The sequence below is a fragment of the Sphaeramia orbicularis genome, chromosome 6, assembly GCF_902148855.1.
Source record: "Sphaeramia orbicularis chromosome 6, fSphaOr1.1, whole genome shotgun sequence".
NCBI lineage: Eukaryota > Metazoa > Chordata > Actinopteri > Kurtiformes > Apogonidae > Sphaeramia > Sphaeramia orbicularis.
In genome coordinates this window covers 15,431,386-15,443,630 of record NC_043962.1, presented here as the reverse complement: position 1 = coordinate 15,443,630, position 12,245 = coordinate 15,431,386, and the positions used below count along the sequence as shown (strand labels likewise).

The 12,245-nt window shown below is 38.2% G+C and overlaps 1 protein-coding gene across 2 annotated transcripts in view; it reads right to left on the bottom strand.

Moving 5' to 3' along the window:
• The window catches only part of dyrk4 (dual-specificity tyrosine-(Y)-phosphorylation regulated kinase 4), a 44,419-nt gene extending 32,454 nt beyond the window's left edge, over window positions 1-11,965 (bottom strand). The window contains exons 1-2 of one of the 2 annotated variants that reach the window (XM_030136906.1): window positions 11,851-11,965; window positions 10,529-10,598 (exon numbers count right to left, since the gene is read on the bottom strand). In XM_030136906.1, the coding sequence (XP_029992766.1) occupies window positions 10,529-10,598; window positions 11,851-11,882 (102 nt within the window). In that variant the 5' untranslated portion in view covers window positions 11,883-11,965. The remainder of the gene's footprint in view (window positions 1-10,528; window positions 10,599-11,850) is intronic. The other variant, XM_030136905.1, reaches the window with a different exon arrangement.
• Window positions 11,966-12,245: the final 280 nt, after the last annotated feature.

The following is a 12,245-nucleotide window of genomic DNA, read 5'->3' as shown; positions in this document are numbered from 1 at the left end:
TCACAGAATCTGCAGAAATAGGCCATACAGGTCATCTTTCTGGCCTTGTTTGTACATGATTGGACTACACTAATATTATAAACAACAGCCTTTTTCCCCATTTTCTCAACTCTAGAGCTGTAAACTAAATCCCTCACATTTCAGGCTAATCTAAAATACAGACAAAACGTGCCCCCCCCCCCCCCCCCCTTTTTATTTATTTATTTTTGCCTTAATCCTGTGTCCTGAGGCCGAAATCACAACGTGTCAGACAACCATCAGCTGAGTAGCAGAGGGAATCCTCATCACATCTGTTCACGTCCCTACAACTCTTACTGTTGACTTCCTTCAGTTGGTTTCAAATAATGCAGTGGTTCTCAGTCTTTTTCTCTTGGGCCCCCCTTTGGAGGATGAAAAATCTCCAGGCCCCCTCAACCCCAACAACATTCTAGCAGTGGTGCTACTATAACTTTTATTGAAAGAAACATCAGTATTGTAATAATACCTTTTGCCTGTCCTTGAATAATTTGTTGTGCAAATTAAAAATAACTTTTGCTTAAACAATACAAATAAACTCAACAAGACTTAAAAAAAAAAAAATGAAAGTAGGAAATATGCAAATTATCTTAAAACAATGACAATAAAGTTACTTTTTTTTAGAACAACAAACACATTTTGGTAACAAAGATGAACATTTTAACAACATCAGTGGCTGCAGTGAGCCCGTTTCCATTGCACATCTCATAACATTAAAGTACAAACTGTGCAAAAACAGAAACATTGCACATTTTTCTTTTCCAGTCCAGTCCTTGTCCATTCTCCAAACCTAAACTCTTTGTCCAGTCTAGTGACAGATCACCACAGCAGTAGATTTGTTTGTTGTACGTCCCTAAAATGAGTCCAGGGTGCTCCAGCACTAAACCATTACTTCCACCTGCTACATGTTCTAACCTGAAGAAAAAAAACACCCAGGAGTGATCCCATGACCATGACCCCCCTGGCAAGCCTTCATGCCCCCCCTGGGGGGCCCACCCCACAGTTTGAGAAACACTGAAATATTGCAAGGTTTTCCTGAGTGTTATTGATGAGTAATAGTAGTGTGGTGTTCAGCTACTGTCATAAGAATAACTTTGTGTTACAATTAAAGGTCATAAAAAAAAAAAAAAAAAAAAAAAAACAGGTAATATGAGTAATTATCCAGATAAATTGCAAATTATTACTACTTTTAGTCTTTGGTCCTGAGAGAAAATCTAGGAAATGGAATGTTATGAACTGTTCGCTTTGGTCACAACATGATCAACACGTCAAACAGTGGAACGATTAAGAATGATGATCATGTAACACCCAACCCTAATTAGACACAAAGAAAATGACTCTTTTGTCATGATCAAATGTAAAACTCCTGGTCTTAATTATCTTCTTAATGTCTAACAATCAAAATCCCCCAAACACGAGCAGGTTTACTGTGCGTATAGTTCACTGATGTGGCTTCTTTAATTTCCTTCATTCATTCATTTGTTTGTTTATTTCGAGCATTTACAGAATACATGCAAATTCAAAATTCCAAAATCAGTCATCTACATTTGAAAAGGAGTGGGAAGAAGAAAAACTTATTTAATCCCACCCCCATTCTCATCATCAAATAACTTAACATAATAACGTTTTAAATACTCACTCCTGTCCTTTGACTTCAAGACAGAACAATGAACAAAATAGGCCTATACCAAATTAGAATGAACTCATGTGACAGTATTTACATTATATAACCAAAATGTGTGTGGAAAAATAGAAACAAAGTACTATTAAAGTAGTATTAAAGTAAAATTTAATATTTGCTATAAAACTTGAGCTGCTCTATTTTAGCATTTGGATTCTTCCATCCAGTTAATTCAGAGAAAACACAACAGGAAATCTCCATGCCTCCCTCAATCTCCTCTGAAGATGATGTGACCCAGATTTTGCTGAGGAATCACATATCCTTCTTTTCCAAATTGCAAAAGCTCGGGACGTCTTACCTCATTAATCATTCTCTCATCGATAATCTTCTGCTTCATATCTCTAGACTGAGACCTGACCCACGGACCCATGTTTGCCTCTTCTCACACCACAGAACCTCAATGACCAGTTGAAGAAGTTGACCTACTGAGACACTGTGGAAGCAGGTGTGGTGTCAAAACTGCGTATGATCAACTATGCGCCTGTGCTGGAGCCTTTGACTTTATCTCTATAATTAAAATGCATGTGTCATAGGTTTCTGTCCTGAATATGCTTACTGCACTGCAAGCTGTAGCCCCTATCATGTGCAGTGGGAGTGTTGACCTGAATGCCCCAGACTCTGCCCTGCCAGATCTGACAACCTGAGGATGGAGGAGACCTGCTCCTGTAGCCAGGCCTGGGTGAGTGATGATCGGCCGGTATCTCAGGCAGCTCTGGGGCCACACACTGTATTCTCACATGGCTTCTGGTATCGCCCTCCATGAACCAAAAACCTCAAGAGATCACAGCTATATCGCTACATCTCATTTCCATTTTTAACCAGTGGCGACTCGTCAACAGAGGGCGCTAAGGCTCACATAACAGAATTTTACAAAAACATGAATATTTAACCCAAATAGCCACCGTCAACCAAAATCATCTGCTGATCTAGACTGTTTAATACCTGTTGATCCACTAATCCTATCAATCCAAGTAAGTAATTGGTGTAAAATGCAGTTTGTTATCTTTTCATGGTCATCAGATGTGACCCATTTGGATGTTCAGAGGCTCAGCAGTTACCATGGAAACACCATCATCTTCTACAACATTGATTCACCAGTAAAACCCATGACATTTGATCAATGACAGTGGCTGGAGACAGTTGGTTTATGTTCAGTTGATGATAGATTTAGCTGAAAAAGTAACTTTTTCTTCATTTTTCTCTGTTTTGATCTAATAATCTCTCACTTTACTCTGAGTTTTCATGAGCATCTCAAGTAAGTATAGGAAATTAAATGTAGGAAAATACACGGTTTATAGTGAAAAGTGAAAAATATATTGGATAATGTTATAATAAATGGTGATAAATCACTTAAGAAAGGTTAAATAGTGAGAAAAATTCAAAACTAGCACTGGGTCTTTATGGGGTAAATAACCAAGCTACACATTGTACAGCCCATGCACCATGTATAATCTGCATTCAAGTGTAATTTAAAAATGTTTTCAGTCGTTTAGGCCAGTGATTCTCTAACCCCCATCGCAAATTTGTTTTTGGGGGGCAGCAGATAGTCAGTGATAAGGAGTTCACTTTGACTTTCTCACGTCTTCATCTACACATCCTCCACATACAGGTCCATATTGTCTGGCACATTTTATGTATGTGCCCCGCCTGGTCGCAAATTTGTGTTTGGGGGGCAGCCAGTTGTCAATGATAAGGTGGGAGGAACTCACTTCGACTTTCTCACAGCTTTATCTACAGAGCACTATAACAGACCACGTCCTCCACATACAGGTCCATCACTTGTGTACTTGTAGAATTACGTAAACTCCCCCGATTTAGGCCAAGTGAGCAGTCCAGTGACGTGTTTCCTGTTTGGGGCACCCAAGGTCTCTTCTTTTATCATATAGACTTTTGTAATAAATGGCGCCTGTGCAGTAGACACCCCTCAAAACAAGATTTAGGAGAGCCTCAGGGTGTAAAAAATTTGTGCCCAAGCACCACCCACAGGAGAAACAACACATCTGAAAAGAATCAAGACCTTCCTCAGAAATGCAATGTCCCACAAGATCGTCTAAACTTTTTTTAGCTTGTGAGCTACTTTTAAAATGACCAAGATTATTTTCAAATATAAATATAAATATGTATATATATATATCAGTGGATAGCTCAGTAGGTAACACTACTGACACATATACTAGTAACTGGATAGCTCCGTTGGTAACACCTCTGACTTTGATGCAGGAGACCAGCATTTGAATCCTGGCAGGAGCTGTAACAACAATGTCATTGTGATCTACCTGCACTAACTTTGCCCTTTGTCTAAATGCACTGGCCATGTTATCAGTGAAAAAGACACAAAAATAAATGACTGAAAACACATACTGTGTATTTTTATTGTAATCTAAATTATTGTGTTGTAACAGTGGTGCATGTGCTTTAGAGTATCCTAGTGGTAATATGTGGCTGTAGTGCATCCGAAAACTGACTTACATACTACGCCCCACCGAAAAAAAATTTCACCAGACGCCAGTGTTTTTAACAATAGTGATCCACCATTTTTTTCTGCTTTCCTTCCCGCTTAAATCTCCATGGTCCTTCAGGGCTGATGTGCAGCGATAGGCTTTGTCACCCTGGTAAGATGAGCAATGTTAGCCCTTCTTAAACACTAGGTCTCCTGTCACCTTCCAAAACAAACTTTGCAAGGTGATCCCCTTTTGTCACCAGCAGGTCACAAAAGACCCCATGTCCAAGCTGGACGGACACAGACAATACACGGCCTTCAAATTGTAACAATTAGCACAAATTACAGGACTTAATCTGGTGACATGTGTGGCAGATGTGGACAAAGGGAAATGAAACACTTGTTGTCTTTGGGTGCCAAACACTAGAGGATATACAGTTCCACATGGTGTTATAAAAACACAGTGGACAGATAAAGTCCGACCCAGCTCAAGTGTATTGAACTGGTTCCATGGCCTTTGTCAATCAACAGATGCCTCAGGTATATAGTGACACACCCTGGCCTGGAACTGACATGACTAAAAGATTAACCTTCTTCTTGTAATGTTTTCAACAAAACCTGGTAGCCCTTCATAGAGTATTTGTAGATAAAATTACTATTCACCCAACGAGGGACTAGAGGCCCCCCTCCATCCGCGCTCTTGTTTGTTTTAATCACTTATTTAATTACATTTATTTTAATGTAAATCCAGCAGTGGTCATGTGTTTTTTTTTTGTTTTATTTTGCTTTTTTTCTTAATAGTGGGTGGGAAGGGAACAATTATGGTTCATTCATAGAAGACGTTCTGGCTTAGGTTAAAACTGTTGTTCTAAAGATACATTATATAAGACAACTTCCTATTACTTTTCAACTAGAACACCTAGAAACGTTGTACATGTCAGATATTGCTATGTGTGTGCGAAAAATCTAATAAAAGATTTATATATTTAAGAAAAAGATTAACCCTTGTGCCATCCTCAAATTTACTATCCTTTGGACACCTTCATGGCAAAAATGTACATGCACAAAAAAATGCTATAAAATCATCGTACATAAGTATTTTTTTCCCACTTTTGTCATAAATCCCTTAAACAAGAGTTTTGAGCAAGTTTGACATTGAAGTTGTTTAAGAGATTTATGGAAAAAAGATGGAAAAAAACATTGATGTAGCAGTTTTTTGTACATGTACACTTTTGCCATGAAGGTGTCCAGAGGGTGCATCAAATCAAAATAAAGAAAATTTTGGAAAAATGTACAAAAAAGGCTCGAGGAGGACCTAAGGGTTAAAATCGCCTGCTTTAAGACATACCAAGAACCCACCTGAAGACAAAAGGCAACAGAGCCTTTTCTGTAGCAGGTTCAAGGATCTGGAACTCTCTGATCCAACATGTCAATTGGGCACTTAAAATCTCTTTTAAAGACGCACCTATTTGCATTGGCTTTTAATACAAGTGTGTGACTTTTATTTGTTTTATTCTTCTGGTTGTGTTTTTAGATGCTATTTCTGTGTATCTGTTTTTTGTTTTTTTTTGTTAATTTTAGTATATCTTATATTTATTCTTATTTTAGTAGTTTTAAATACATCTTGTATTTGAATCTGCAGATTTGTACAGCAGTTTGGGTACTTTATCATCACTTTATCATATTTTATTATATGTAGGTTAAAGTTGTACGTTAAATTATAATTGCTGTTTTCTTATTTTGAGTAACAGCATTTATTTTCAAAGATAACGTTATTAATTATGGATGAAATAGTAAATCATGATTGCTTATAGCAGCATGTGAACATGTTTGTGAGTCTAAATGAACATGTGTAACGTAAATGTAATTTCGTTATGCAGTTACTATTAATGGCATTTATGACAGACTGGACTGTACGCCTAAGGAGGCAAATGCAGGATGCTCTTATATAAGAACATTTCTCTAGATAGATAAGATCTGACATTATTACACAACAACCGTGAACCTATGGAGATGGAAGGAGAGAGTGTGACGGGGGAGGACGTTGGCATACTCTATTTAGCAGCTCTGTATCGCATGACTCACCGTTAAAGAAAAACAGACACTTCATGCAACCAAGCCAGGCACTCATTAACAAAACTCCCTGGGTGGCTGTTTACCCAGCATTCTTTGTAAAATCACTTAATGTTTATCAGACTTGAGGAGTGTCTCAGTCCAGCTGTCCCGACTGGAACAGCACCACAACACCACCTCACCATGGAAACCTGCAGCTGTGTGGGACCCAAATGTGTACGGCAGTTGTTCCCAACCTTTTTTGGCTCGTGACCCCATTTTACCATCCCAAATTTCTGGCGACCCCAGACATTCAAAACGGAGACATTTTTTTGTTGCTAAAGTTAATTTGTTTTTGATCATGTAATAGTTTGCTATACTATGTTGGAAATAAATGTTAATTTTAGACGACATTTAGTCTATATAATGTATATTATTATGGACGGAGGCAGAAAAGTCAGGTGTAGATTACTGCACAAAGTGAGAATTTTATTTTCCTTGGTCAGGATATGTACAGTCAGTCCAGCTTGGATTTACAAGTCTGACAATTAATACTGAACAAACAAGAACTCAAACTATGAATTATGAAAGAGCTGCAGCATCTGAAACCAACCACAATGAACATTTGAAAGATAAACAGTACCACAGTGCTTCAGTTTCAGCTTCAGAGTTTGTCATGTCTTTTATGGATTGGGATTGTCTCTCTCAACTTCCCATGTATTATTATACTATTAGGAGGTATTGTGATCACTTTGCTTTGTGTTTGTTTGTTTGTTTGTTTGTTTGATTGTTTGTTTGTTTGATTGTTTGCAACTTTACGGGAAAACTATTACAACCATCTTTACCAAATTGTACCCACAGATAGGCCTAGGCCCTGGGACCAACCCATTAAATTTTGGACCAAGTAGGCCAAAGTTTAAGGTCACAGCAAGGTCACAAAATGTCCAATTTTCCTATCTCTCATCATTGAGCAATTTTAGAAAATTCATAAAACATTCAAAACGACTCCGATTAGCCTCCAATTTAATACACCTGTAGCTTATAACAATATCTTGTATCTGGCTCAAAATTGTCCACATCCACAGTGGAATGTGGACTCTGTGGACATTTACATTTAACATTGAAAATCCCATTTACGACACATTTTTCATTAGAAATAAATAAATAAATAAAAACAAACTACAGACCCCCTGTGCTGAAGACCTACAGTTCAAATCTTTTAATTCAGTCAAACTATAACTATAAAAATTTAAAACCTGTAAAAATTTATTACCGTGTTTGACCTCAATTTTTCTGCTGTATGGAACAACCTTGAAACTGTTTAATTTAAAAAGAAATAGTCGATCCACACATGCACACTGTTCGGGGTGCTTGGCGGAGGTTTGCGTTCTCTGAACACTTGTTTATTAGTAAGTTTTTATTTTTTATTTTTATCAATTACTAGAAATTTCAGGTGACCCCACTTGAATTCCAGCCGACCCCTCGTGGAGTCCAGACCCCAAGGTTGAAAAACACTGGTGTACAAGCTCAGCAATGAAGCCAAACTCTACCCGGGCTTTCACAGTCTTGCTCAGACCAGTACGAGGCCTAACAGTCATGTGTGGACGCGATGCTGCTACATGTTACTTAGTTGTGTGAACATAACACAGAGATTCACATGTCTTAAAGCTTAGCCCATGTGATGCCCCTGACAACAAACCACAAACGCTTGCAAGCATAACCAATGTAAGCTACACGCATGGCAACACATTCCTATGTGCGCACACATGCAGAAGTAATAAGCCAGGACATTATTAGAATCAGGGAACTCTTTTATAATCCACGCTTAAATAGGAAAGTCTGATTTCAGTGTGCAGCGGTGGCCAAGCAGTGGCATAGTGAACCCTGTGCTCGGTGACACTGATATCACCCTGTAATTCACTGGATGTGAGCTCTCTTTCTAAATGGCCGGCTTTAATTCAGGGGTCCGGTGTCAACAAGGGACAAAGCTGTGATGAGAAACTCTATCAGGGGCAGGGTTCATCAGAATAATGGGGCGACACACTCCCTGTTCCACAGGGGGTAAAGGCCGAGGTAAGTGCACTGGTCTGCCCTTAGGAATAATCCTCTAGAGCTGGTCATGGAACACAAACTAAATAACCAAAGGTATGATCTAATGTATGGTGAATAAAAAATGCTCTAAGCCTGTTTCATTATATTGCTATACAGGACAGACATATGAGTAGTTGCTTTCCCATTGACCGTCAAATTGCGCAAATATAACTTGCGCATAAAAATTTGCCTAATGGAAAAACAACAATTTCATCAAAACTCGTTTTTTGATGAAAAGTTTTTGGCAAGAGGTGGGTTTTTGGGCATAGCAAAACTGGTATATCGCGCAAAACTGCAATAGAAAGACCTTTCTCCGTAACCAGAGTCGTGAAAAAAAAAAAACCTGGATGTTGACGGATGTTACAACAAGCAAAGAAGAAGAGTTTGAAAAGAAACTGAGAAATTTTTAAATTAAGTACGGGGTAGAGAGGTAATATATAACAATAATAATGAACATATTTGTAAATCAACGTGATATTTATGTTCATCACCATGTTCATGGGATGATTTCTTGTGTCATCTCGTGATAATAAATAAACAAATCATCGCATTTGTGATTTAATGGAAAAACTGGCATTACACACTTCTGTTTTTTCGACATTTACTAAATATCGGTAAAGTTTTGCACAGATCTCCCATGGAAAAGCCAGTAGTGACGCCAAAGCTACAGTAAAGATACAAAAATGATTAGACAAAGAGGTAAAGTTCCAGCTCTGATACACCAGTGTTGCAAATAAGATTAAGATTAGTCTTCAGAATGTGCATGAATGCCTACAAATAACGCCTGACAGCCTTTTGCGTTACAAAAATAAGACCAAAGCTTCACTGCCAAAGTTGGTCTTAAGTTGTGCGTAAAATCCCCCACATATGAAGCTCGCAGCAGAGACTGGAGGCATTCTACATCTTGCAACAGTGCATCTGCTGGGAGCTGTTGCTTACGTCTGTTCTTTGTAATGACGCAAATGCTCTCTATTGATATTCCGACTTATAAAAAGACAAACTCTTATGAATTTAGCCTTTAGATAACACTCCAACAGCTTGAAATGACTTGTCAGATTCTTGCCCTTTTCAATTCCTTGAGTTCAAAGATTTTTTTTGTGCTCTTATCTTTTGACTGTGTCTTTTGACTTAACCCCCACCCCCCTCGGGCAAGTGTAATTGTAAATTAATGAATACATCAATGTGAAGGAGTGGAGATGAAAGCACATAAAAGGGTCATGATGAGATTAAACATTAAAGAGTGCGGTCAAACACCCCTTACAGAACACATAGAGTGCATGAGTTTTTCAGGCTGAGCGTTCTATTTTACCTGACAATGGCCTGGATCCGTAGTGTTGTTGCGACTTATCCTCCTCAGTTGATTAAAATCCCTCCCCCCGTCCCCCGTTGCACGCACGTGTACACACAAAGGGGTATTGCCATTAATTTCCTTCCTTTTATTTAAACCTAACGTCCCTTATTCCCCATATTAATACAGTATGCTGTCTACATTGTTATTCCTCCCTATTCATCTTGTTTCCTCATCAAACCATCTGCACCATGGTGTTAAAAATAGACCCAGACAACAGGTAGTTTTACAGTGGGACAACCGACAGTGCTCTGTACCGTTTCACATCAAAGGGATTTAGTCATTCTGCACCAGTCCAACTACTCCAATAACAAAGAGGTCCAAATTGTATTAAAAGTTTAATCAACAGCGAGTAGAAACGTGTCCTATAGGAGCTCAGAGAGGCTTTGAAAGACTATAATACCTCCACGCAGAGGGGGGGGGGGGGGGGTGTCAATCAGTCCCCTGCTGTATGAACATGACCTTATAGGGCAAATGTGAAAGTTGTAGGACTTTCCAAGAAGAGGATACGATGGGGTCGACACAGGTGGTATCAGGAATGAAGATGTTCGAAACAGAGCCTAAATGTTTGGATCAGGTGGTTCCTCTGTTTTTTCCATGTGTGAATGAGTAAAGGGCACCTCTATGAGATACTTCAGCGGTGCGCGCCAAGACCTTCAAGTCAAGGGAGAGTATGTTCCCTAATAAATCACTTCTGCTGAGTACACACAATCACCTAAATAACATTTATTTAATGGTCTGCATCACAACACAGGGTGTAGCGTTACTCAGAGCATTACGTAAAGGCCACAAAAACATTGGCACCGCTTGAAGTTGAAGGTGTCAGAAGCGTCAGGCCGATGAGAAATAAATCTATTAAAGGCGACGCAAACATGTTCAACAAAGATATATGTTGTCCTACCTTGATCAGCAGAGGAAAAGTGCATTTTCTGTCCTTTAAAAGCCTGTCCAGCTTATTCTTGGTGCTATTTCTGTGTGAAGAAATAACTTAATTTAGACAAAGCTGGGAAAATATTCGGTCATGTTACAATATGGAACACTTGAGGGCTGAAAATAAATAAATAAATAAATGAATAAATAAATAAATAAACTCATGCTGCCCTTGACCTTGACAGATCTAATCCAACTTTATTTGTAAAGCACTTTAACCTCCTCAGATCCAGCTATGGGTTTTCTGTCCATATTTGTGGACAGGAGTTTCACAACTTTATACAAAAAAAAAAAGAAAAGAAAACTGTCCATCACAAAGGACATTCCATAAAAATTTTAAAAACTGCATCTGAAAAAACTGTTGCATCATGATGTTTTCAATATAGGCACTTATTTAATTAAAAAAAAAAAAAAAAAAAAAAAAAAAAGCTTGTCCTTTGCTGACATTTCCTGGGTCTCAGGAGGTTAAAATAACTACAGTGGACCAAAGTGCTGTACAGAAGAATAATTAAAACCAGAATAAAAGATATAGAAATGGATTAAAAGACATGGAACTGTACAAAAAAGAAAACAGTGCTGTACAGAAGAATAAGTAAAACCCGATACGAGAGATATTTTAGAAACACAATATTAAGATGACACGAATTCTTTTGAGCTGATTTCTTTTATTGGCAACTACAGCTGACAAGTGAAATAACCTGTTTGCAAAAACTACACTGACACCTTCTGGGCACAGGGTTGGTCTTATTTAGCGAACATGTAAAACTGTGTGAGTTTAATAATGGTGTTGTACAAGAGCATGTCTGAATTTAAAAAAGGGAAAGAAAGAAAAAGAAAGAAAGAAAGAAAGAAATGTATAAGGCAGCAATTGTGCATTCTGTGATATTTAACTATAAATCTAACCATGATAGATAGATAGATAGATAGATAGATAGATAGATAGATAGATAGATAGATAGATAGATAGATAGATAGATAGATAGATGAAACTTTCTTGATCCCACTATGGGGAAATTCACTGGTGAAAGTAGCAACAGGATAAAGTGCAAGAATATGTGCATGCATAAGGTAGTGCAAAAAACAAACAAAAAAAAAAGAAAAAAGAAAGTAATAATACTAGTAATACGTAATAAAACTCTATAGACTATATATTTGTAGAAGACTCGTCTTATACTTATTATTATAAACTCTTCCGTATAAAAAAAAAACAAAAAAAACAAAAACATGACAAAGGTCTGTTACGTTAATAAAAATGTACCCAAATACAAACTTATAAAACAATATTTTACTAACCTTTTGTCCGACGGTTTGTTTGACGCGCTCATGGTGAAATAAATCAACAAAGCCGGAGTGATGAAGCGGTCACGCGTGACATGCCAGATAGTTAGTAGTCCTCAACCCAGAGATAAGTCCCATCTGACAGTGTGTGTGTGTGTGTGTGTGTGTGTGTGTGTGTGTCGGGTTTATCCAAAACACAATGGCTGTAATATCCGCCACTCTAAGTACTCACAGTCAATTCCATTCTCTCTTTTTTTTTTTTTTTTTTTTTTTGTTCTGACGCAGCTTTTAGGCAGGTGCTTAACGTGCGTGCGTGTTTGCGCGTGCGCGGCGGTGTGAGAGATGGGGAGTGGACGAGGGAGACAAAAGCAGCACGGCACCCACTGGGCTATATGTTTTCCACGTCCTGT